This window comes from Manacus candei, unplaced genomic scaffold (assembly GCF_025592945.1).
Source record: "Manacus candei isolate 608988 ecotype Guabito, Panama unplaced genomic scaffold, ASM2559294v1 h1tg000017l, whole genome shotgun sequence".
NCBI classification, from domain to species: Eukaryota; Metazoa; Chordata; class Aves; order Passeriformes; family Pipridae; genus Manacus; species Manacus candei.
The window spans coordinates 27476953-27503173 of record NW_026138065.1 but is presented as its reverse complement, the minus strand read 5'-3'; the positions used below and the strand labels follow the sequence as shown (position 1 = coordinate 27503173).

Here is a 26221-nt window from a genome sequence, read left to right as displayed (position 1 = left end):
CGCCTGCGCCGCGCGCGCCGATGACGCCGTCCGGCGTCATCGGCGCGCGCGGCGCAGGCGCGCGGGGCGAGCACGCGGGGGGGCGGGCTCGGCGGCTCGAGGTTGGAAGGGAGGGGAGAGGAGAGGGGGGGGCGGGAAGATCGCGCGCCCGCCATGGCGTCCCCTCCGTGCGCCTTCTCGCCCCGCGGCCGCCGCCTGTTCGCCGCCTGCGGGCCCGACGGGCGCCTCCGCGTGTGGGACGCGGCCGGCAGCCGCCTGCAGCACGAGTACGTGCCCTCCGCGCACCTCAGCGCCGCCTGCACATGCCTGGCCTGGGCCCCGCCGGAGGGGAGGCAGATCCCCAGCAAGGTGAGGGGGAGAGGGGATGGGGAGCGCTGAGGGGTGCGTGTGTGTTGGGGGGTGTGTGGGATGGTGTTGGAGGGGGGAGGAATGGGGATGGTGGAGACCCCGAGCGCAGCCCCTGACGCGTGGCCGCGGCCCGCTCGGCTTCACCCCGCCCTCCCGGCGCCATGTGGCCGGGCGGGCCGGGGAGCGGGGGAGCGGCGGGCCGGGGTGAGGGTCCCGCGGGCCCCGCGGGGCTCGGGCAGGGACACTGCCCGGCCTCCCCCTCGCCCCCACGGCGGTATGGCCACGTGTGGCGCTCCCCGGGTTTGGGGGGTAAATCCTCTCCCTCCCCCCCCCCCCCCACCATCCTCCGGCCCGGATGGCGCTGCACAAGGTAAATTTCACGTGTTGGTGGGGGGAAGCGGCTCTGGGTGTTTTGTTGGTTTTTTTCCTTTCTTTTAAAACAAAACAAAACAAAAAAAAAAATCATCGGCGGAAGCACTGACTGTGTAAAACCATCTGCCTGTCGTGTAACCTGCACGGAAGAAGCTTTCCTTGAAAGGAGCGAGGTATGTTAACTTCACGGCGTGCCTTGCCTTAGTCGAAAAGGTGGTGCCCCAGAGCAGGTCGGCTCTGTGCGCTCGCTTAGTTCACATTCCAGTAAAGGCACTATCTCCCCACACTTCCTTACCCTTGGAAGTACTCCCGTGCAAGGTGCTACGGTACCTGTGATGCATCTTTCTGAGCCCAGGAATCCTGCAAGAAGGTATTCAGTAGTTTTGTTCACAGCACACATCAGAGAGCTTGGATGTTCTCCACCTTGATGAATGTTTAGTTAACTTCACTTCAGGTGAACACTGAACCTGAAAATATCTGGAGTATATACTGAGGTACCTTTTTATCCTCTTTATGTTGAAGTAATCCTATTTTCTTTAGCTAGAATATACCATTTCCTGAGGAAAACAGATGTATCACTTGAAAAAAGTATGTGAAGTCCACTAAGAAGTAGGGAGGGCTTTTCAAAGTGTGTTTTGGTACATCAGCAATTCAGTGTATTCGAAATACTGTTAAGGGCATTTCAAAACATGTAACACATAGATTACCAACCCAAGGGAAAGCAACGTTGTCTCACTTTCCTCAGCTGAGCATCTTAGTTCCTGAACTTTGAGAGCTCCCAGGACATGCAAAGAATGTGGCAGAAAGGGGTAGATTGGCCTGAGCCTGTTCATCTGTCACGTAACTTTGAAGCAAAAAAGAATATGTGCATTAGTTGCAGAGCTGTAGAGGTGATTCTTTGCTCTTAAATTAACTGAAACTGGCTTGTAAAAATGGGGTTAATCTGTGCTGTGTGGAGTAAAACTCAAGCTGACACTGCAGTGCTGTGGTGCTGTAAGTCAAGCACAGGAGGTTTCTGAGTGGCTTTTAAAACCTTTTGTTCAAAACAACCCCTTTTTCTAGAGATCTACCCCTGAAACCCACAGGTCCTTGGTTTTAACCTGGCTTAGGGCTGTATGAAAATGGACCTCGTCAGACACCATTTGGCCACCTCTCAGTGCTTTCTAATCCAGTATTTTGAGTGCTGTCCCCTGCTTGAAAGTTGGTATGTTTTCAAGTGGAGCTGGAGCTGTTTGTTGGAATAATGGTGCCATAAACCTTTGTAAATCATTGGTTTATCCTTAGACTGAGCTGAAGAACTAAAGCTTTGATGGTTCTGCCAAATACATTTTATTAAATGTGTGTTTTCTGACATTACTTAGTCTTATTTTTGCTGGAGAATTGACATCTGTCTAAGTAGTACTAGTATTTAGTGCTCAGGGGTAAAACTGTGCCAGTAGATATCTATAAATGGTGTTTGGCCTAATGACACCTAAAGTAAGTATGTTTTGGACTGCTGCCATGTTAAGGAAGGCCATGTGTTACAGGGGAAATCAAGTTTTGAACTGCAGGCCCTGGAATTGCTGATGCAGGAGTGGCTTGTTGGGATGCTCCCTGCCCATGTGCTTTCACAGTGTCAGTGCTTCCCACGTGCAGTGTTCATCTCCTGCTGCTCCATGTGGTGCCTTGTGCAAGAGTGCACCTCCAGCATTCAAAATACCTTCCACTTTCTTCCTAACAAGCTGCAACTGCTCCATCATCATCAACTGTCAAGACCTTTAGATTTATCTCCATTTCGGTGATTTAAGTGCTTTATTTCACATGACAGCAGCAGAGATTGGATTTCTGTTTAAAAAGAAAAGTCAGTGGCTTACCTAGTGAAATAAGAGCATTAGGGGAAAATGCATGCACATTTCCTTTTTAAATAACTTCATTTAACCATCTCTGCTAATTAAAACACTGCTTTTTTAGGCAAAGTTGAAGGATTTCTAAATAACCTTGAGCTTCCATAAATAATGGAAAAGAAAAAGAAATGGAAATGGAAAGAGAAATCAAATGACAAGGATACTTAGTATAGTTCAGCTCCCCTATCCTGTCCATGAGAACAGGGTGCTCTTCTTTTTAAGACCCTGATCCATAAGTGAATCCCACATGGATGTATGTTTACTGCAGTTGGCAGACTGTCTATGGACTAATGTAATGCTGGGTAGAGAAGTTTGATTGATTTTTTTTTTAATAGTTCTTAGAGTGTTTTCTCAAATCATCTCAGACATTAACAGGTGTCTGAATTTTCCACTGGCATTTCTTCATGCAAAAATTTCTGACAAAATATTCCACTCATACTGCTGATAAAGGATGGTCAGTAAAGAAATGCATGTGAAAAAAAACCTTGACTTCAGGAGGAACCTTCACTGCCTCTTGCTTTTTTCTCAGCACTGGAAATAACTGTGCACTTTAGTGGGAATTCTGGTGTACCTCTGGGTTGTTCCAAGGGAAATTGGCCATAACAAACTAGAGAGTGGACAAGTTTTAGTTAAAAGATTTATGCAAGGGAAGAGAATAAATCTCTTCTTAATTGTGATTTTGCTTTGCCCTAGCAGTGTGTGGGGTAAGTAGTAAAACTACATAAAGAGATTAAAAAGTACCAGAAAACACATAAATTGTACTTTCATCTCCACTCTCTTTGGCCCTTGCCTTTGCAGGTCAGACAGCAATTTCAAAATCGCTTAGTTGTCATTGCTGCCCAAAAATCCAGTAGTTTAGTCTTTTCTCTTAAAACCTGCTTGATTTACTTGGTTGTGCTTTGCAACTGTGATGGTTTCTCAGCATCTGTATTTGTAATATTTTAAAAACACTTTTCTTTCCAAGGAAAGATGAAGCCTAAACTAATACTTGCAAAAACTGCAGTGTAATTTTTCTCAAGAGCCTGCTTTTGATATAAAAGTTATCTGTATTTTGGTATTTCTTGGCCTAAACCAAGATGCTTTTCCTTGCAGGTGCCTGTGTTAAATACAGAGAAAAAGCAAGTCATGCTTCAAAGAACCAAAGTTTTTATCCTGCACTGTTAAACTTGTACACCTTGGTTGTGATGAAAACTCCCAAATCCCGATTGTCATTATATGTCTGGTTCTGAGTAGAGATTATGTGTGTTCACTGTGGGATGTCTGTTGTAAGGCAGATGAGCTACACCACATGGAACTTTCATAGAGCTGGTTGTTCACATTATATCAGTCTCCTTTGGCTTCTTCTGGCTGCTTGTCAGTGCAAGTAGACCTGTTGTGTAGAGGAAGCATTAGTTTACATATAATTTTTAAATTGGAGAGAATGCTTTGCTGCAATGTAACAAATGTAGGAAGACTTACTTCCAATTAAAGACTTACGTCCAATTAAAAAACTTATCAATAGCATTAGAGATGTTTTTTTCTTCTGAAGTCCTTGAACAGTGTTTTTATTTTCTTTTTTTCATTTGTATGTGTGTGTGATTAGTTATGTGGGATTAACCCAGTGAGCTTAAATGGAGTGGCTTCTTCTGCCCTCTTAATTTAGTTTTGCAGGAGCTAGTTTTATTCCTCTTCCCCTTCCCAGTGATGTGCTGCAGTCATGTGTTTTTGGTTAAGAGAGATGAAGTAAAATCCCTCCTTGAAGTGGCTGATAGCATTTGTGGAGTGAGGGAGTGAAGATTTAAGAATTACCTGGTCGTAGGAGGACCTCTGGTACTGACAACAGGACCTGGGCAGAGCACTTATTTTCAAGTACTGTCATTTCCCTCTGTGGAGTAGGGTAGTACTTTTTTTATAGGAAGCATTGTGAACAGTTAATGTTTGCAAGACTCTTCTGAATAGCTTTTGAGAAACAAACAAACAAAAAAGATCATAATCATTTACATTTTGTGGGTGAAGTGTTCTGATTGTGTTAATCTTCTGCCTCTGGGACAGGAACTTTGTGAAAAACTTGAATGTATTTCCTCCCCTCATGGATAAGGTTGGTAGGGTAGCAAAATGGCCTCCACCAGATGTTTCCAAGTGACTCAAAGCAACTTTGTTACCTTGTACACGGAGGTACAATATGAATCTCTAGGCTTCTGTGCACTTCAGTGTCTTCATTTTGTGTCTGACTGGGTCTCAAACTTAGGGCAGTTTTTTTCCCCCTCTGCTTTACCACTGTGATTAGCCAGTCAGACTAATTAATTTTACGGTTTCTCTTTTTTTCTTGTTTTTTCCAGGATGGCCCTCAGAGGAAAAAACGGAAGTCTGAAGTTGGAGAAGTGGAGAAGCAGTTAGATATCCTGGCTATCGGTACAGCAGTTGGTAGCATTTTGTTGTACAGCACAGTAAAAGGAGAATTACAGAGCAAGCTAGTAAGTAATACAGTCTTCATCACATGCTACTAAATACTGATGGTTTCGGCCAGTTTAGACTGAAAAATCCTGGTTTTGAAGTTAATGCAATATCTTAACATTGTCCATGGATTTGTTATTTTGCATTAAAAATAATGGTATTATTGAAATGCCTAACCTGGTGAGTTAAATCCTCTGTTAAGTGTCATACCCTCAGTTGCTGCATGGTATTGTTGGAGAGAAGGTCATTACTCATCCAATGCCTGGGAAGGTGTCACACTGATGAACTTTTCTATAAGCTTACCTCCTTTGTGGAAGCTTTAGAGCTCTCTAAGCACATTATCTTTTATGAATGATACAGATGACTTGCATTTTACCTTTCCAATTGATAATGTCCCTGTTACTTCCAAGTATCTTGGCTTTAGTCTTGGGTTACATAACAAGCAAAATAAATCCACATGAATGGTTGTGCAGTGTTTTGAGATACTTGGGCATACTTTTGCTTCTAAACTGTTAGTTATATGTACAGTGATAAATGTACATGAATTTAGAGAAAGCACAGTAGCTAATGAGTATCAACTCTGTTTTATGGAAAAACTATACTTGAAAACTATGAGCAAAATAAAGATGTTTTCAGGTTAAAATTTAGTTTCAGTTGGTTTGAAAACGCTGACTGCTCTTCTGTAGGAGCAGATGTTATTTCATGAGTACTTTGTTTTTATAGGTAGGTCAAATTAAAAGATTACTAATGTTATTAGAATAAGGGACATTACTTTTAGCTGTCCTTATTGAACAGAATATTTTTCTGCAATGTAGTTTGTTTTGCTCAAGGCTGATTTGCAGTGACACTTCTGGGAGTAGTCTGAGCAGATTGTTACTAGTCCAAATAGTGAGATTTTATAAACTCCATGAAATATCTTCATAAACGATTGAAGGGTATATATGTGGAGCTGCAAAGATTTTGGTTATTAAGAGGAGTGAGTAATACCCCCTATAGGGTCTTGTGATCTGATGGTAGCTTGCTCTTGAATGCTGATCTAAAAGGGGAGGCTCCTCATTTCTGAGGGCCCTTAGGGAAGCAGGCACTCGGATGACTGTCAGAAAGATGCCTGTGCTAGCCTTTCCTTTGAGTAAATTTGATGATGTTAGCCTTGTTTGACTGTGTATATGAAAATAGTAGGCAGGGCAATTTTTTTGTGAATTCTGAAGTCCTAGAAAAATCATAGAATCATAGAATATCCTGAGGCCCAACTCGTCTCCTGTGGCATCTCACCCTGAAAGGGAAGGGAGCATGCAGGTGCAGAGATGCTTGTGGTTGAAAAGGAATGACAGAAGTCAGAAGGTCCACAAAACCTTAGTAGTAAATTACACACTTGGCATGGAAATCAGTATAAATTAGTCTCTTCTAGTATAAAAGCATGGCAGTGGATTTTGAATAAGGGGTAGGGTGAAAGAGAAGAAAGAGATTAAAGAGCAGGAGAAAGAGCAAAAGATGGATCACCAGTCCTGGCTCCAGCATCAGTCCAGTTGATGGGGTGTCCAGTGTCCTGGGGGTGCCACTTGGGCTTTCCGGGGGTCCTTTTTTATACACAAGTTCTCCCTACCTTGGAGCCAAGTTTCTCACTTTATGTGCAGTTCAGTTACCATGTACAGTTTGTTCTTCTAGACCTTTCTGGAAATGGATTGGAGGGTTTTGGGGGTCTTTGATGGTCTTGATCCCCCCTACTAGGTGGGCGTTTGGTCATCAGTCAGTGCCTGCTTCTTGACCTCATTCCCACACTTGGGCTGTGCTGTGTTGTGCTTACTACCAGGAGCCAGAACAAGGACGTTTGTCCCAGAAAAGTGCTGCCCTGCCTTCACATGGCCCCCTTCTCCATCCACATCCTGTTCTTTCTCACACTGTGCTCTTACCAACAATCCTTGGTGGGCTCCATGGCTCTCTGATGGCTCTCGGTGTCTGAGACACACATTAGCCCCTGATCTTCTAGGCTTCTACATGGCCGTGCACAGGGCCACCCCAAGAATCACACCATGTGTCTGAAAGCATTGTCCAAATGCTTCTTGGACTCTGGCAGGGTTGGTGCTGTGACCACTTCCCTGGGGATCCTGTTCCAGGGCCCAACTACCCTCTGGAGATTATTTTCCTGATATGCAAGCGAACTGCCCCCCAGCCCCGCTTCCTGCCATTCCCTCGGGTCCTGTCACTGGTCACCACAGAGAAGAGATCAGTGCCTGCCCCTCCACTTCCCATTGTGAGGAAGCTGTAGACCACAATGAGGTCTACCCTCAGTTTCGTCCTCTCTAGGATGAATAAACCAAGCCAAAATACTTATGTGTATGTATCAAAATATGAAATATCTTGAATTTGTATAAATTTATATGTATATTGGTCTTTTAAACCACACACATTCTTCAAGTTGCTAATGATTTGAATTTAATTCTTGAAAGAGCACTTTATTCACATTGTTGGAGTGGGGAAGACTCAGTAGTCAAAATACTTCAGTGAGTTGACACTCTTACCTTTTGTAGGATGGTGGTCATGACAGTAGAGTAAACTGTGTAAGATGGCATCAAGACAACTGCTGCTTGTATAGCTGTTCAGAGGACAAACACATTGTGGAATGGAACACACAGACCTGCAAAGTAAAATGGTGAGTGATGCTGGTTTTCAGTCAAATTTGTTTGCACTTACTTTTGTGTATTTCCTCCCTTGCAGGTTTTAATGAGGCCCCTTTGGAAGTGGTGCACTCTGCTATCCAGGCTTCATGCCCACGGTGCAGAATCGACTGTTGGCCATTATTTTTCTGAGATTGGAAGTGGTTTTATTGAGGGCTGAAAGAGTAATTGTCATCCTCTGTGTATTGGAAGGACTAGATGAAATGGAGAGGGATTTGGTTCCCTCCACACTAACTTTTAGTGGGACTGAAAGACTAAAAGTTGCTCTAAATGATGAAAAATCTAAGTTCTAGATAAAATCCTCAAAAATAGAGTGCAGCAGATACTGTAAGACCTCATTTATCCCATTTAAACCTGTTACATACACCTGGCTTTGCTCAAAGAGCCTTGCTATGATGATAACCCACTTGGTTTCGCTCACTACTGATGTGCAGTGGGGACAGTTCCACTTGGCTGTCTGAGCAGGCTGCTACTGTTGAAAGTACTGTTGAGCAAAATAGAGCTTAGTACAGAGTAACAAGATATCTGTTGTGGGCAATTACTTTCTTTTGTAATAAAGTCAACCTGTTTTTAAACTTTAAAGAAGAACCCAAAATTTCTATTAATGATCTTGGTTATCTTTCTTCAATAAAAGCCTGGTATGTGATGGCCCATTGATCCTTCTCTTGATTTTAGTTCGATTTCTTAACATTTCCCACTGTTTTATCACTGCAGCTCTCTTGGTTCTGTTAAGGTTGGCGTGAGTGCTGCAGGCAGCCCATCGTCAGTAGCCTCTTAGATTTCCCTAAAAATGGCATGCATCCTTAGATTGCATTATGTTGAGACACTGACGTAAAGTACCAGAAGACAGCTGCAAAATCTCCTTCTAGCCTTTTCTTTTTAGGGTTAAACACACCTAGTTCCCTCATCTTTCCCTCTTCCATTATGTACTCTAGTCCCTAAGCTGCTTTTGTGGCCGTACATTGAATTTACTCCACTACATCAGTGACTTTTTGTACTGCCCCAGACTGGATGCAGTGCTTAGATGCAGTTTCAAAAGAATTACACAGAGCAGAGGAATCACTTTCCTTGACCTGCTGATGACACTGTGGCTAATGCAAATCAGTATGTAGTTGGTCTCATTGCCACAAGGACTCCCTGCTTGCTCATGTTCAGCTTGCCCATGAGGACCACAGGCCTCTTTCCTGCAGAGCTGCTTTCTAGCCATTTGTCCCCAGCCATTTGTACTGGGGTTTTTCCATCCCACCTGCAGGACTTTACATTTTCCTTTGAGCTTTGAGATTCTGACAGCCTGTTTCTTCCCAGGCCTGCTGAGATGCCCCTGAGTAGCAGGCCTGCCCTCCAGGATATCAACTGCTCTCCCTGATTTGGTACTGAATGTGAGCTTGTTATGTGTGCATTCTGTCCTGTTTTGAGATCATTAATGAAGACCTGGGCAACTATGGAGGATATTAAGCAGAATTGGGATGTCCTTAGTGACACCAGTAATTGGCCACCAGCTGGTCTTCATACCGATGATCACAACTGTTTGAACTCAGTGATGCAGCCAGATCTTACCCTCCTTAGAGCCCGTCCATTCCGGCTTTGTATCTCCAATTTGGCTGCAAGGATACTATGTGAGACATTGTAAAAAGCATTGCTGAAGTCAAGTTAAGTGGCATTCATGGCTCTCTTCCCATCAGCCAAGACAGCTGTCTCACTAAGAAGACAATCAGGTTGGTTAGACACAATTTGCCATTTATAAATCAATGCTGGATGTGCCTAGTGACTCTTCTGACCTTTCAGTGCCTGGAAATGGCTTCCAGGTGTATTTGTTCTATAACCTTCCCTGTTGTTTCCTGGATTCTCCTTCTGTGGATATATTTTGTCTCCTCTCTTTTTTTTTTCCCAAGTCATCAGAAATTTTTCCTGAGCCTGTGTGACTACTCAAAATGGTAGCAGGGTCTTAGGAGTTCTGGATGCATCCCATTCAATCTTAAGGAGTCACATGTGTAGAATTTAATGCTGTGATCCCTAATTTGATGTCCCTTCACTATAGTGGGTGCTAGTTCTGGCTCTGGCAAAAGCTCAAGAACATGGGAGGCCTGCAAGACATTGCCCTTTAGTGCTTTGGCCTTTTCTGTGTACTGAATGTGTCCCTACACCATTCAGCATCAGCTCTGCACTTCCCTCAATCATCATCTTACTGCTGCTGATGTGCTGTGTGTAGGTGTCCTTTTGTTGGCCTTCATATTCCCTGCAGGCTTGAACACCAGCTAAGCTTTGGCATTTTCTGTTGCTGCATGCCTGGACGATATTTCTGTATTCTTCTGTGTAATCTATCTTGACTTTCACCTTTTGCATACTTCTTTTTTTGTTCTTTTGAGTTGAGTCAGGAGTTGCCAACTTGGCCAAGCCAGCCTTCTGCAGTAACTGGTGATTTCCTGCTCATTGGAGGGTACCCTTCTTTTGCTTTGAGGACGTTATCCTGGAAGAACAACCAGCTTTCTTGGGCCCCTTTTTTGCTTGAGGGCAGCCAACTAGTGTGATCCTGCCAATCAGTTCTCTGCATAAGTTGCAGTCTGCTCTTTTGAAGTCCAGCATTGTAATTCTGCTGTTTATATTGCTCTTGTTTTTTTAGGATCCTGAATTCCGTTGTCTTGTGGTTGCTATAGCTGGAGGTTGTAGTGCTTTTTTTTTCCCTTTTGAGTGGCTGATCCAGTAAAAGTCACCTTTCATAGTACAGTTGTGAAGCACTTGCATCAAGAAAAGGTCTTCAGCGCTTGCCAGCAGTTTTGGACTGCATGTGCACTCCTGTGCTGCCCTTCCAGCAGTTAGTGGGGTGGTTAAAGCCCATTAAAAGAGCCAGGGCCTGGGATTACAGAGATTTATCAATTTCTTGTTTATTGGACAGTCTGTAACAGATGTGCACTGCTGCTCCCTTGTTGATCTCTTCTCATACCTGCAAGTTCTGCAGTGGCCCTTTGCCTGTTTCAGAGGAAAGCTCTGTGCATTCATGCTACCTTTTTATGTGGAGAAACCCCCCTCTTCTTTTTGCCTTCCTGGCACGTTGTTCCTGAAGTGCCTTCCTAAAGATCCTTGTCTTGCAAGGCATCCAACTGTTGTTCTGTGAGCCCAGTGAGATCAAAGCTGTGAAGTTGCCCATGGACATCTAATTCACTCTGTTTGTATTCCACAGTGTGTGTGTTCATGTACAAGTACTCGAGATGGGTCCCAGACATGCTGCTTTCTTGGGAAGCGGGAGAATTTCTGCTGTCATGCTTCTTGGGTGTTTCACTCTGCTCCTGTCCCATACCAGGGACCACGGAGGGGGAGGCTGTGGTTGTGAAATGTAACTAGAGGCATTGTGTTCTTTCATTTTAAAGATGGCAACAGAAAATAAATCCTGGAGTGTATAGATTAGAAGTACACGAGCCGTATAACATCGTGGCTTTTATATGAAGATTTTCTCTGATAATATTATGTCATACCTAAGGTGGCTGAAATTGGAAAGAGTAGAAGAAAACAATTCTCTTAAAATTTTACCTACTAGAAGGAACAAATATCTGTAATAGTTGCTTATGCCCAATGTCCACGTGAGCGCTTGCGTTCTTTTAACACTTGTCAGGACCTGGAAATTAGTATTTGCGTAACCCACAGAGAAATCAGGATGGTTGCTCCTGGCATAGAGAAGCAGTATTCAACCTCTTTTTTTTTTTTCATTTGCAGGCTTCTAGACATGTTTCTGTAGAGGTGTGGACTGCTAGACAGGGAATAGAAACCGTATGCCTTTAGTCTTGACTTTTCTAATTACTGTAGGAGTACTCCGTAGGGCCACTTCAGGAGGTCTGTGCAGCACACATGAAACCTTTGGCAGAGGGACAAGCTGTTGGGGAAGAGAAAGAGGCAAAATAAGGTGTTGTAGAGAGGTAGTGTGAAACATTCTGGATGACTTCTTGTTTCTCTGTAGCTTTTTCATGTTTTAAGTACTCTGACTACTGCCAGAGGCATTCTGGACATCTTATGCAGCTTCTTGTTTTATGAGATCCTGTTTAAAACTCTTTCCTGTTAAAATTATATGAAGAGTATCCCAACTGAAAACCAACAGATTTTTGCTCTGTCTTATATTCTCCGCAGTCTACTCTAGTCTCATCTTTTTAGTACATTTAAAAATACCTTCTTGTTTAGATTATTAAATGGTTTGAAATTCTTAGTCTTGACCTCTTCTTTGGAAAAGAATACAAAATCATGTCATACTCTCTGTAAGGTGTAATGCTGTTTGTCAGGTTTGTGGGCTGTAAAAGTTTCAGCTTCTATCAAAAGTGATACAGCAAATGATCTCTGTTTTGGAAGACAGGAGAGGCATTGCTTGGGCATGTGAAAGTTATTTGGAGGTGTTCCCAGAACAGCTGTTTACAATCAGAATGTGGTGTGTTGCAGGCTACGTCCAAACTGTAAAGGGTTTGTGTTCATGCTTTCCTTGCAGTTTTGTCCTGTGAGCAACGTGTAGTATTCGTATTCCTTCAAAGCAGATTCAAGCTTTTCATGACACTGTCTTTATTTTTTCCCTTTTTACCTTTATTTTTAATTATTTTTAAATAGTGCTTTGAACAACAGACCATTAAGGTGAAGTTTGTTTTTGTCAGTGACATTGACAGCCTTGGGAGGAGAGCCAGGCAGGAACTGAATGGGCTCTGAAACTCTGAATTTTAGTGTTCAGAAGGCCTTTCTGAATGGATTGGTGTAAGTTTTTGGGATTATGGTGCACAAAGGAGTCTTGAAAATGGTATGGCTCTTTTTGCCCTATTTTCAGTAGTAGAGAACTTTGAGAGAGGAACAGTTCAGTATTAAATGGCTTTATATTATTGAGTTGTTGCAGTTTTTTGTAAACCAGTTCTGCAAAATGCAGAAGCAGCATAGCCTTGACCTCGTCTTTGACTGCTAAAATTACTATTTTTTAAATTTTGCCTTAAATTTTCCATCATAGTGGTTGTGCATTTTGAGATTATCCTAATGAATGTTGTTTTTTCTGTTTCTCCATCTTTCTCCCTTTGTACAAAAACCCCTCCATCCAAATTCTAGTAAGTGGAAAGGCGACAATAGCAGTGTCACCTGTCTATGCATCAGTCCAGATGGAAAAATGCTGCTGTCAGCTGGTAGAACTATAAAACTGTGGGACTTGGAGACCAAAGAAGTCTACAGAGTAAGTACCTCTGTACCTCTGTTAAAACAGATGCAAAAAAATACCCTTCTTGATTGGTGACATTACTTACCAAGTGTTCCCTGATCGGACATCTGCAAGTTTCACTGTGTGTGAGGAGACAATTGGCAGTTTCAGGATTTCTGGAAGCTTTTGCTCTGATGATACCCTAAACTGTGGTTTCAACTTCCTGATAGTTGAATGAGGACATTAAATTCCTGTTCCTGGGCATGCTACTAGCATCCTTTCTCAAGCCTGTGGGAGAAAGATGGATGCTGTCCTTTTTCACTGGCTCCCTGCCTGATACCTTTCTGGCAGGAGAACTTAGTTTGCCACTGTATCAGTTACTGCTGGCTTAGGTTTGTCTGTGAGCTCCCTGACTTGTAACATGAGTCCCTCCATGAAGCCTTCAGGTTTCCTTGCTAAACTTCATGTAAGTGGTGGCATTATCAGTTTTGCTGTTAAAACAGCTGGAGGCATAGGAGTGAAATCCTTGTTCCCTGGGCAGGGCTCAGACATGAGCAAATAGCCAGGCTTTAGGTGATCCCTGAATGCAGCCATGTTCTCTTGCCTGCCAGCAGATAGGACACAGCTGGCCTCTGAATTTCCTGGTATTTGCTGTCAGGTGAGTGTGTGCACATGTGCTGTTACTGTGGTCTTGCTGGCTCATGGCAACTACTGTGTATGTCTGCATCCTATGATGACCAAAACCACTAGTTGCAGAAGTAGATTGAAGAACCATTTTTTGGGGGGGATCTGGAGGTGGTGTGTTGCACAGACTTAGTGTGTCAGCACGTCTGTGTGTCCATTCTTAAAGTTGAGACAGAAACTAAGAATCTAGTTTCATTGTAAAAGTTGAAGTGTAAAACTGGGGGGGCAGAGGGGAGTGCATTGTGACAGAAACAGTAGTACAGGTGGATGTGATTTTGTTTGCATGGATTTAGTCCCAGTGGATTTGCCTTTGATTCCCCATTTAACTTTTAAAATGCCGATAAATATCTGGCCGGACATACAGAAATGCAAGGAAGTTGAAGACACCACTGAGTTGTCCTTGTTGACACCTGAATCTTTCCTAGTGTTCTTTGTTAACTAATGTTTTGGTTTTTGCAGTAAGACTGCTTATGACAATCATTGAAAAATCCTGTTTTTTCTCTTAGCATTTCACAGGCCATGCTACATCAGTGTCATCATTAATGTTTACCACAGTGAAACCTATGAATGAAAGTATACCTTTTGATGGGATTACAGGACTTTATTTCTTGTCTGGAGCCATACACGACCGATTATTGAGTGTATGGTATGTAAGCTTTTCATAGTTTGTGACTTTTAATTGTGATCAGTATTGAGCATAGACTTACCAAGTGTGTTCTGAACTCTGATTAAACAGAAGGTGAAGCAGAAGGGGCACTCTGGAAAAATGCAGTGATGATCTCTTAAATGGTGGTTTCGACTCACTGATTGTTGGGTGAAGACGTGATTTTCCTTGGCTGTGTCTGAGCATGCTTCCAGTTGCCATTTGTATCACCACTGTGTGCCAGAACATACTGTGTAATAAAATTCCTTGTTCTTTGCACTTATTGTAAGGTTTATGTGAAGTTTTTTTTGCTCTATTTCACTTGGGAGTTACTTTGCACTTGGAGGTTAAAATATTTTCTAAGCTGAAAATTGAAATGTCAGCAGGATACTTTTGGATGTGGTAGATACTACCACAGTTGCTAGTGATTTATAGGATTTATGATGCTTGTCAAGTGCAGAGTCCTGTTTGTGCTGTGCTACATAACGTGTGCTGTTCATGTCTTCCAGGCAGATCAGGTCAGATAGAAAAGAAAAGAATGCTGTGATGTCTTTTGCAGTAACAGATGAACCAATTTTTGTTGACCTGACTGTATCAGAAGTCAAAGAAGAGGTAGGAGCAGTAGTCTGTAACCATGTGTTCAACAATTTTGAGTTATCATATCAGTTTCCATTTAAGATTCTAAAGAAAGAAGCTTTGTTTGTATTTTAGGTTCTGTTAGGCAGAGATGAGGTCTAAACGCCAATTCACGTGTATAAGAATATTTATTACAGGTGCATTTATAAAGCTGATAGTTTCAAATACTCCTTATCAAAGCCACTAAATGCAAATTCAGTGGTTTTTCTCAGAAATTTTGTTTATGATGGTGGAAATGTCAGTTGTTTCCTATTTAGAACAAGTTATTAATCGAAGTGGTTGTTAGAACTTGGCACGAAAAAAACCACAAAATAGATTATTTCTAAAAATCTGTTTTGAGTATGTCCTGTTTGTTTATGATTTCAGGTGATTTTGGCAGTGTAACTGCATTTGGAATTAACTAGCCTTTAATGAGTTAAAGTAGCAATGTGCATTGCCCAAGTCTCAGTTTTAACAAGGACAGATCTTTCTAAGTAATTGCCTTATGAAAAATATGTGCATGTAAAACATGTTAACAAACTGTTTCATTAATTATTTAAAACGTTTTTTCTCCTGCTGTCTTTAGATTCTGTTTCTCAAAAGAGTATTTCATGCTTTCTTTTTCTAATGTTTCCAGTTGTTCCCTCTTACTACATGTATTGGAGAGTATTCCATAATGTACCCCTGTCACTGAATTGCTCAGAGGACTCAAATCTTTCCTCTAAGCATATTTACAGCGTCAGTGCCTTTGTAGGCCTGTGCCTCTAGACACGTCTGCTGGTGTGCAAACTGTTCAAATTGGCATGTATTAGTAGTGATACGGTAAAGTACAGTTATGAGTTGTATTTTTATCTCTTAATAGTTCTGCTAAGTGTTCATGAGTTGTGGTTTTGATCTTCCTTACAGATTTAGTTTAACGTGCTTAGGTACTGAAAAAAAGTCAAATTGTAGCTGTGCAACTGTCCCTGGATGTCCTGTACTTCCAGGAGGTTTGTCCTTTGATCTAATTAAACTCTGTTACTGTGCTTTCTTTCAGCCTGTGAAGTTAGCAGTTGTGTGCAGGGATGGGCAGTTGCATTTATTTGAACATATCTTAAATGGGTAAGTTGGTATTCCTCTTGAGGGTATCTTTGTGAAGATCACCGTAAGAGAAAGTTCAGTTTTCTTATTCTGCTGCTTTTAAATTCTTGTATCTGCTGCAAACCTGCTGCAAACCTGCTGCAAACCAGCTGGTTCTTTGTCTTGGGTTGCTGGACACATTTTTCGAGAACTCATTTGTTGGTGACTGTGCTGCACTTCAGTATTAAGTGTGGCTTTAGACCAGATTTTGTGTGTCTGTGCCTCTTCTTAGCCACCTGTAAAAGCTTTAAAGTGGCTGAGTTTGCTGAGTACCTGCTAATGAAAGGTGCTTAGATGTGCAGGATACTGAAGTGTGCAAGCTAAACCTCTTGAAATTTTTTAATTTCTTTTTTTTTCCCCCCCAGTTATTGCAAAAAACCCTTAACGTCAAACTGTACTATCCAGATAGCAACACCTGGAAACGACGGGGACTCCACACCGAAACCAGTCCCTATTTTAGCAGCTGCGTTTTGCACGGACAAACAGTCTCTGCTGCTGGTGTATGGAAACACCTCACAGCCCGTCATAGAGAAAGTGGTATGTTAAACTTACCAGAGGGGGTTTGGATTCTCTGATATCGACTGCATACTGCTCTCAGTTGGAGAAACTTGTGGTTTTATTTGTTTTATTTTTTCTTTTTTGAAATTATATAACAATACAAAACATGTTGCTCGCCCTTTTTTGGGAACTGTGACTGTTGCCCCAGAGCTGTTTCAAAAGGTCATTTGTATTCTTCCATTCTTATAATTGGAGTACAGCTTGATGTCACTGCTGGCTGTTTCTTGCCTTTTCAGCTGTTACTGAGTTAGGCCATGGAAACTGGTTTGAATAGTGTTTCACTTTACCTGTTTGAACTTCTCTGGAGAGCATAGAGATCTGGTAACAAAAGGCAGATATGCAAAGGAGCTGCTGTTGTAGACTGAAAAAAAAGTTCATTCTAATTTATACCTCTGGAATTTGTTCTCATCTTTAAGTAGCATAATAAATCACAAGTGTGAATGTCAAATATATTAACTGGTTTTGTTCCTGTCCTTCTAGTCTTTGAACACCAGTGAGCCCCACATATGTTTAGTAAGGGACATCCAGAAAGTGTTGTCACTTAAAACAGATGCTGCTCTAACGAAGGTGAGTTTTGCATAAAATATGATTTTGTTGCTTCTCTTGTTTTACTTTGGAAATGGTAGAATTCACTGCTCACTTAAAACAAGATTGGATTTCTGGATGGACCTGTTCAGAGCTGCAGTGATAGCTACAGATGTCTGTAGCACTCGGGCAGGAGTGTGTAAAGAGAACTCTGTGGCTCCTGTGTATCCTGGCACGTGGGAGGGCACACGGTGACCCTCCTGTTCTCAGCAGGTCTGCTTGAGAGACAGGACTGATTGGTGGGGTTTTTCTGCTTGAGATCAGTCCTTCCCTTGGAGTCTGTTGGTTTGTACAGCCTCTTTGACCCTAATGGTTTGGGGTGAAGGTGGGATGGCTTTGTTTTAGAGTTTAAATAAAATGTAATGGAACCTTAAAAGGCACATCCTTTTGGCTCTTTCTTGATGTGGCTTTTATGTGTTCCTACTCACAGGGACCTGGGAATGTGAGCTTGGCACTTACATGGATGGCAGCAGTGTCCACTGAGGCCACTTGCCACTGTTTTCTCTCATGCAGGATCCCCTGGGTGTTTAGAGACAGGCTGTGGAATTCTTAATCATTGTGCATATTCAAGGCCTTGAAGATGTGAAATGCTTGGAGTATCAGTGAAGTGAGCAGACAGCGCTGTTTTTCTGACCCTAAAGTTACCTACTGGATCTGGTGCTCCATCAGCCAGGCGGGGTTTTGTGCTGTTTCCTCAGCCCTGGAGCTGGTGGGTAGCAGAGCTGAATGGCAGTGAGAGGTGTAGGAACTCCCTGGCATGCAGTGATGATACCCATCTTGGTTTCGCTTTTTGCTGAATTCCAGTGAAGACGCATTTCTCTTGGCTGTCTGAGCATGTCGTGTGGGGAGAAGGTCAGTGATGAGTGTGGTGAGCAAAGTATTTTAACACCATTGCTGTTCTGTGTTAAAATTCTTGAGCCAGAAGATGGATTTTTTTGACTTTTACACACGGCGTATGGAAGGTGCTTTGCTCACTGTAGTAGATTATATTTGTATCGCTTCAGTGGGCACCCAGCAGGGCTTCCACAAGTACAGAAGTTTGGGTAGGTACTTCAAACAAAGGCCTGGACAGAAGTGCTGTGGTTAAAAAGTGTTCTCAAAGTAGCTGGTAGCATTCTTGATATTCTGGGAGTTGCATGCTCCCTTACATCCTCTGTGGGTCAGGGAAGCATTTGATTATTGAATATATTGCCTTTAAAATTCCATCTCCTTTGTGTTCATTGAAGATGATACCTTAGCTTGCTTGGTATAACCTGAAGTTGCTCTGTTTGTCACCATCATCATGGTCTAATTCAGACAACTGAGTTCTGTGTCTGAGCAGTCCCTAGAGGAAGATAGGTGGGATTGACATGAGTAGTAACTACCTTTTACTGTTACATTGTGCTGCTTTTTGTGGTCAGTTACTGCCTTCCAGTGGCTGCTGAATTAATCTGCATGCGGTTTATGGGGCTGACTATTGGTACACGTGGTATCTATTGCTAGCAAATGTCCAGATATTTGTTGTTGGATACAAAGGCGTAATTCTATGAATGTTATGGCAAAAGCTTGTAAGAAAAATGATTCACAGGTGATTCCAAAGAGACTGCTGCTTTAGTTACTTATGAAAATTAGCTGACTGTTACTTGAGGTTATTCATTGCTCTTAAAAACGTCACATTTTCCTAGTATATCAAGAAGATGGGTTGCGTCAGGCTGGTTTTAGCATGTATGTGTGAGTCTCGGAATAAAATGAGTATTTTAAGTTGGAAGAAAACCCAAGGTGTTACCAATTCATGCAAATGTGGTATCTCGGTCCTAGGTAAAGACGCCTGTTGTGAACTCGGACACCAAAGTTCTAGTGCCTGGCATTCCGGGACATAGTACAGCTGTCAAAACTCCAGCCTCGGGAAAGGAGAAAAAGAAAAACAAGAGGAAACCAGGGGAGACAGAGGTAAAAGCCTTCTTCTTTTAAACACAGCAATAAGGGAGAAACTAGAATCGTAAATCATCACTATGCCTTCTTTTGGTGAACTCAAATTTTCTTTGTTTGGCATGGAAGAAAGGCTAATGATACCATCTTTTTGTATGGAAGAGACATTTCCTTCACTCAAGCCCTGTGTGCCTTGCCCATAGTTTTGCCAGGTTGTTGCAGAACTCTGTCACACACTTGTGTCTGTGTCAAGGTATATTAATGTCTTTAAGTCAAAACTTCTTTTCTCATGCTATTCTCTATCAATACATTTAAAAGACTATGCAAAATTTACATTATTTCCCATCAGAATTAGAGGGAATGCTGTAAGCTAGGTACTTTGTTTTCAGCTGATGTTTCTGAGAAGCTACACTGAAGCAGCACTGCCCTTATTTTCCTTTCGTGTGCAGGAGAGCATTGAGGAGCGCCTTGGGGCACTGGATATTGATGTGAGCAAAGTAAAAACTCCAGGTGGCCTTCCACAAACAGACAGCTTAGCCGTGCTGCTGGTTCAGGGCTTGGAAAGCAACGATGCAGAAATCTTAAATGTAAGTGTTGCGAGCTCAGTGTTTGCTGTTCAGTGTATTCACTGGGGCTCGTGGGGAGCCGTCCTGAAAGCTGGGGGAGGCTGAACGGTCAAGATCCTGTTGTTTCTCCCAGCTGGTTTTTGCTGATTTGCTGCTCAAGGCAGTGGTATTATGAATTATAGTGGCAGTATTATTTTTTTGTTGTTTATCTGCCTTGCCTTCTGAGTCAGTCCATGAACTAGGAGGCACTTCTTTTATGATAAATTTGTTATGTCACAGTTCAGATCTTCCCTTTAGCTTGAGCTGGAGCGTAACCTGTTGTTTAGTCTCATGAGTTTTCAAGTAGATACTGTTTGAAAAATGCATTGAAGACAACAGTTTCACTTGAAAAGCTTGCTGTTGCACTTGGACTGAGAGGACATAAAAGTACTGGGGCACCAAAATGTTAAGATTTTGACACCACATAGAACTTTCTTGTCACTGATGCTGATGAAAGGCATTTATTTACAGAAGTCATACAGAAAATATCAAGAGAAATTTTAATGTGCCTGTGATGCATCATTTCTAACATGGGACAGGTGGGCTAGAGGCACTGGCAGATTGTTTTAAATGGGTTAATCGAGTGTCTTACTTTGTTAATTGTAGCTGACTTGGAAAATGGAACTCCTTTGCTCAGCCTATCTTTTGCTCATTGTCCTATCTTACCATACAAAGGTAGTGGAGTAGAAAAAGAGACTTAAAGCCAGGAATTTTTGATTTTGCTGATTGCTCGTATGCATGTTGGATCTGAATGATTCTCTGATCGTATTTTTTCACTTTAACAGAAAGTGCTTAATACAAGAAAGGAAAATATAGTAAAGAACACAGTAGCCAGAATGCCTATATATGCTGTCATTCCACTGCTGCATGAGGTAGGAGAGACTGATCTTCTTGTACTGTCCTGCAAGCCACATGTGGTTTGCATTCTAGCTGGGGAAAATCCAAGATATGTCTCTGTTTTTACTAAAGAAATTGGTTTGGTACTTTTAACGAGTCAGAAATGTTTCTTAATTTATCTCTGATATACTCTTTATCTTTTTTGGATGAAGCTTAACCAAAGGACCAAGTGCCACTGTCAAAGATAGGAAGAGCATTAGATCATGTAATAATATCTTAAATGATTATGTGGGAAAAAGAAATGGAAGAGATTAAGCGAAAGGATGTTTAGTACATGGCAAACAATTGCCATTACATCTTATTTTCAACTACTAACATGGATGATAATTCGAAGCGTGAAAATAGCAGTGCTAGCCAGAGCAAGCTATATGAGCATAAATATGCTGGATACTCACGTGAGAGGAAGAAGAATAGAATGCCTACTTAGAACAGTGAGTTTACAAGACACTTGGAAAATGAGGGGTAATTCCTTTCCTGTTTTGAAGATAATCAGAAGCCCTGCTGCGGTACTTAAGCTTTGCAACATCATTTAGTAGCAATTTTAAAAGGGATTTGGCTTCTGAACTGCTTATTCAGTGATATTAAATAAAATCTGTGTTTGGACAGAAATATTTTAATGATTAGCCTTAACTAGACATTAGTTTTTAAACTGAATGTTGATTAGTTGCTCTTGTTACGTGAATGACATCTATAACATAAGTTAATGGTTAGATTTCTTATGTATTTTAATGTGCTGGCCACAAATAAGATTTAATTTTTACTTATGGTACTGATCTTAACTGAATTATGCAGATGTCCTGGTGCTGAATGTGTAGTCTTGCAGCACTTCCTTAGGCTTACGTTAATGAAATGCAGTGTTTCTTCCCTGGGAGCTTTGTCAGGGAATCTCAGTGCAAGTGTTTGACTGTATAATCTCAGCGGTGGACAGACCTTCATGTAACTGCCTTCCCTCAGAGCAGAGCTTGAGATTTGTTATGGGAAATGGCTTTTACCTGATACTAACTTCACTTGTTTCCCCAAATTGTCCACCTTATAACAACTGCTTTACTAAGCAGATACTCAAAAACATATAAAAAAGGGATTTCCCTCTACTTATTCCAGCATTTGTTTTTGCTGAATATTTTTCCTCTTAAGAGTTACAGCTTTTTTGTAGTCATGAAACTCAGCTTCTGCGAGTTATCAGCCCCATCTACAGGATGGTAGAGCCAGCAGTGTAATTTTCTGGAGCCTGGCTGTGGTTAATTCTAGCAAACTTCAGATGTCTGGTGAACTTTCTGCCCCAGTATTGGGGCTGTCACATGGTTGTAATGTTGGGGTTTTAAACTCATTGTGTTTGTTTGTTACTTATTGCTGACCATTTTTTGTCCTTTTAGCTTACGAAGAGATTGCAGGGCAACCCATACAGGTGAGACAACTCAACTACAGTGTAATTCACCTGAAACTTTTTGTGTGTGTGTGTGTGTGTGTGTGTGTTAGGGTTCCTCCCACCACCTATGTGATTGACTTCCACAGTAACTGTAATTAAACTGCAGCATGTGGAGGTAAAAACTCTCACCTGATTGTGGGTGTAAAGAGGAACTTTTATTAAGGCTTTCTCAGGATGGGTGAAGTGAAATTAAAAAGGGAAAAGGATACCTGAAATAAGTGTGTAATCCCGAGAATGTGACTGAAATCCTCAAATGCTGACAGTGTGAACCTGATCAATATGTAAGATAAAATAGCTGTCAGATTTTCAATTTAATTATCAGCTTGTTAAGTGTAGTTATCAAATGTATTTAGACTTCTCTTGCTATTTTGTTTAATAACAAAACCAGCTTCTCCCCCATCTTATGTTGCCATAAGGACAGCTCTCCTGAGACTAGCTGTTCTGAATTGTGGAGGTTAGGTTGGTTTGGTTTTGGTTTTATTTTTCTAAATATAAATTTCCTCATTGGAGGTGGACAAAAGGTAGCATGCTTTGATCTTTTATTCACTGAGACCTCCCATAAAAGATGTCAGAAGCACAGACCCCTGAAAACGTCTGGTTTAGTCCCTCAGTGAAGTGTCTGTTCTTTTCCTAGCACTGATATATCTCATCTGGATAGCCAAACTGTTACATTTCCATCTGCATTTATCTTTTTATCTAATGAAAAAGGAACACTTTATATAGAGCTGTTTAGCATCTAGAATGTGAAATGAGTGTCTCTCAGCCAGTATCTCTTTGATACAATTAATTTACTTTTTCCAGTGCCTCACTAATGGTTCGATGGCTGAAGTCTGTTTTTACCCTACATGCATCCTACCTTTCCACAGTAAGTATTTTACATTAATGGAAATGCACTTAAATAAAACTAGATTTAAATGCTTAAATAAATGTATACTCTTTCTTCAAGAATCTGTCTCCTGCTCTCCATGTGTGGCAGTGCCCAAATCAATGTACAGAGAGGGATATACTTCTGCCACTTTTTCCGAACACATTGCAGATAAATTGTTTGTCTCAGTCATTCATGACATAATTATAGCCATCCCAAAGTCAGGCCAAGATAAGTTATGTCACACCTGTGAGAGGGAACAAAATTACCATCAAAGAGTAATGTAGTCTGTGCCACTAAATCTTACATAACTAAATTTTCTTTGCTCTTGTAATGCTCATCCTGAGACTATCTTGGGCATGGCTAGATCTACGGGGTAAAAGTGTGCCAAAGGTGGCAGGGCAGTAAGTAATGTCATAGCTCCTGCATTGAAGTCCAGCCTTGCCTTACAGGTGGTTGATACAGCACTCTTGCTGGGTTAAGAAAAAGGCATTTTTGGCACTGTCACTTCTTTGTCCCATTTATTATAGGATTGATGAGCTTCAGAACTTGCACACGTTGCTGAGGCTGCATTTGTTCACTGGTGTATGTTTGGTTCCCATTTACACAGCTTTCTGAGTAGTGCTTCAACGCCTGCGTATGGCAATGACTGTGCAAAGGAGTAGTGTAAGAATTGCCACTTTCTCAAAGTAGATGATATTTCTAAACATGGCCAAGTGTTGACTGATCAGGCTACAGGTGATTTCCGTGAACACTAACTCTCCCTTCTGTTTAGAATGATGTGAGCAAGGGTTGCTTGCCCCAAACACACGGAGGTAGTTTAAAATAAAAAGATGTTTGGGATGTGTTGGTTAACAGCTTCATATTTTTTTCATCTCTCTCTTCTCTGAAGTTGCCAGACCTTATTCCTCAGCTGGGAATGTTATACCAGTTAATGGAGAGCAGAGTAAAAACTTTGCAAAAGCTTTCCCGTCTGCATGGAAGACTCTTCATTCTTGCCAGCCAGGTGAGCTTCAACTAAATAACATGGGATGTGCAGGAGTATTGTTTGCAGACTTCACCTCCTGTTGTGATTGCATCTGATGGGACCTGTCATTGGGAACTGTACAGTGACAGTGGTGATGCTCAGTCACTACACTTAATGGACTGTCCTGTCAGCCTGTGCTCTCTGGAAGTGTTACACGTTTTGTCCTGCCAAATGTGACTACTGACCCATAGAGTTTTAAAGGGGTATAAATGGGAGGCACTTCAGAGGAGATGCCTCTCAAATTTGACTTTGTCATTTGTACTTGTTTGTCTGTTAAACTACTACTGTAAATGAATTAATGTGTGTCACTTGATGTAGACTTCATTTAAATTGTTATGAGTTTTGTTGCCTTTTAAGGTTGAAGTATATGATTTCCTCTAAGGCTAATCTTCAAATTCCGTTCAGGTTGCAGCATCAGAAGCAGTTCAGGATGTACCTGAGGTTAATCAGACTGCAAAGCTGGTCTATGAGGATGGTAAGTGTTGTATGCTAAGTGTGACTCAGCTCCTGAATTCACGTGACAGCCAGCACTTGGCGGCTGTTCATCATGCTCCTCTGCTTATCTACCAGAGTACAGGCTGCAAATAGAGAGGTTTTGTGGGATGTCCATGGCAGTAGAATCTGTGTCTAATGATGGGGACATCTTGCAGCTAGTTGTTCCTTCCTTCCCCTCCTTTTATCTCTTTTAATTCCCTTCCATCCCTGCTTCACAAATGAAGATATCAGTGACTTGGAAGTTCAGTATGCTGCTTTAACTTACCTGGTAACCTCAAATTTCTGCTGTTACCTGCCCTTCTTCTAAGGTAGATACAGTCAAGGCACTTCTACGTTTGAGTCAGCAAGACATCAATGTAGTGGATGTCCATGTGTGTGCAAGTACACTTCCAGTTTGGCTTTTTTCCTACTGTCTTCACACTGTATATGCATAACAGAAGTGACTTGTTCCTAATTGTTGTTGATTACCTCATCTTGAGGTAGAATTAGTTTTGAAATTGAAATAGAACAGTTTGAAGACCTTGGCAGCATGTGGGGTTGGGCCTTATTTGCACAATTTAAAAGCCTGTCCTCCAAACTGAGATATTGTTTTCTCTTTGCAGAATCCTCGGAGGAGGAAGGCTCAGATGATGAGATGATTGCAGATAAAGACTCGGATGTAAGTGGAGCTGGACCACATCTTCTCCCATTTGCTTGTAACAGAAATGGTGTGACCGATGAGGCTTCAAACGTTTCTGTTTTATTTTTTTCCCCAGGAAAACTGGGATGAAGATGAAGAAAAAGAGGAGCAATCTGATGAACAAGACATGACTGTTGAAAAGGAAATCAATGGTGATTCTGATTTGGAACCAGAAAATGAAAGCGAAGAAGAATAACAGCACGAAAGAATAATTTTAACAGTTTGAACATGTGGGCCACCAACCTCTTTAATTCTGGATCATGTTGCTGAAAGATGCTGTACTTGCATATCAGGAGTGCAGTCTCATGCACGGCCTGTGTGCAGAGGCACATGTGGGGCACTGTGCATTTCTGAATCCAGAATGTTTAACCGTGCCAGCCTTCTCTCGCCCTATTTCCCTGCGCTTACTTATAGAAACATTTCTTCCACCTCATGGTCAAAGTATGCCTGTCATGTGGACATGCATTTGTATCTCAAATGAAATAAATCTGCCACCACTGTTTGTGTGGTAAACTTGGTTCAGCTTTACATTGAATTTGTTTCAGATATTCAGGATCAAAGACAACTGGTCTATATCTTCTTTCCATGCTTCAGTTAGCAAATAGCAAGTGGGCATCCTGCTGTTTTGTTTGTTTTTTTTTTTAAAGGAAACAAAAAAAAAGAAAAAAAAAGATATTTTTGTAATATTTAAATTCTATACTGAAATTCTTTTCTTCCCCTCCCTCCCCTCATTGGCTTAGCCATGCCTTGGCAATATCTAAATGCCAACCTGACTTAAAAATGTATTTTTCTTTTTTTTTTTTTTTTTTTAACAAATTTGAACTCAAGATTTTTGTATGTACAAATCAATGACTTTTCTTGTGCTTTAAAAGGACCTTAGAACTATCACTGGCTCCTAATTTTGTTTTAATGGAGGCTGTATATAAGTTCAGTGCTAACCCAGAGGACAGACCGTGTTGAGGTGGGTGGGGAGAGGAGTGACACAGGGAAATGAGAAGGGGAATTCTTGTGAATACATAGCACACGGCTATACCTTTATTATGGATTTTTAATCTCTCAGTGGCAGAACAAGGACAGCTATTTGCTCAGCTAATGGAAGCTGAAGTGGTGCAAACATATTTTTAAGAGCAAAACAAGGTAAAAGTTTGAGCCATTCACCACTATAATGTACAATAATATATTTGTCTATAAATGGAGCTGTTGCAACTAAATACCACCCTCTTTGTAAAGTGAATAAATATACATCTCTTTTACCAAA

General features: G+C 41.6%; 1 protein-coding gene and 3 non-coding genes across 4 annotated transcripts; all 4 read left to right on the top strand.

Moving 5' to 3' along the window:
- The first annotated feature begins 106 nt into the window (after positions 1-106).
- Positions 107-26221, top strand: WDR43 (WD repeat domain 43). Its single transcript, XM_051783587.1, has 18 exons — positions 107-348; positions 4922-5056; positions 7565-7686; positions 12773-12893; positions 14048-14187; positions 14694-14796; positions 15836-15900; positions 16284-16455; positions 16957-17043; positions 18859-18990; positions 19419-19556; positions 20360-20446; positions 21845-21876; positions 22699-22762; positions 23655-23768; positions 24195-24264; positions 24887-24942; positions 25040-26221. Exons 1-18 carry the CDS (start codon positions 154-156, stop codon positions 25157-25159), a joined length of 1953 nt encoding a protein of 650 aa, XP_051639547.1. The 5' UTR covers positions 107-153; the 3' UTR covers positions 25160-26221.
- On the top strand, positions 8099-8176 carry LOC127469522 (small nucleolar RNA SNORD53/SNORD92). Its single transcript, XR_007904000.1, has one exon. It is a non-coding gene; the product is annotated as a small nucleolar RNA SNORD53/SNORD92 (small nucleolar RNA).
- LOC127469523 (small nucleolar RNA SNORD53/SNORD92) lies at positions 14308-14391 on the top strand. The gene has a single exon (XR_007904001.1). It is a non-coding gene; the product is annotated as a small nucleolar RNA SNORD53/SNORD92 (small nucleolar RNA).
- On the top strand, positions 17819-17897 carry LOC127469521 (small nucleolar RNA SNORD53/SNORD92). Its single transcript, XR_007903999.1, has one exon. It is a non-coding gene; the product is annotated as a small nucleolar RNA SNORD53/SNORD92 (small nucleolar RNA).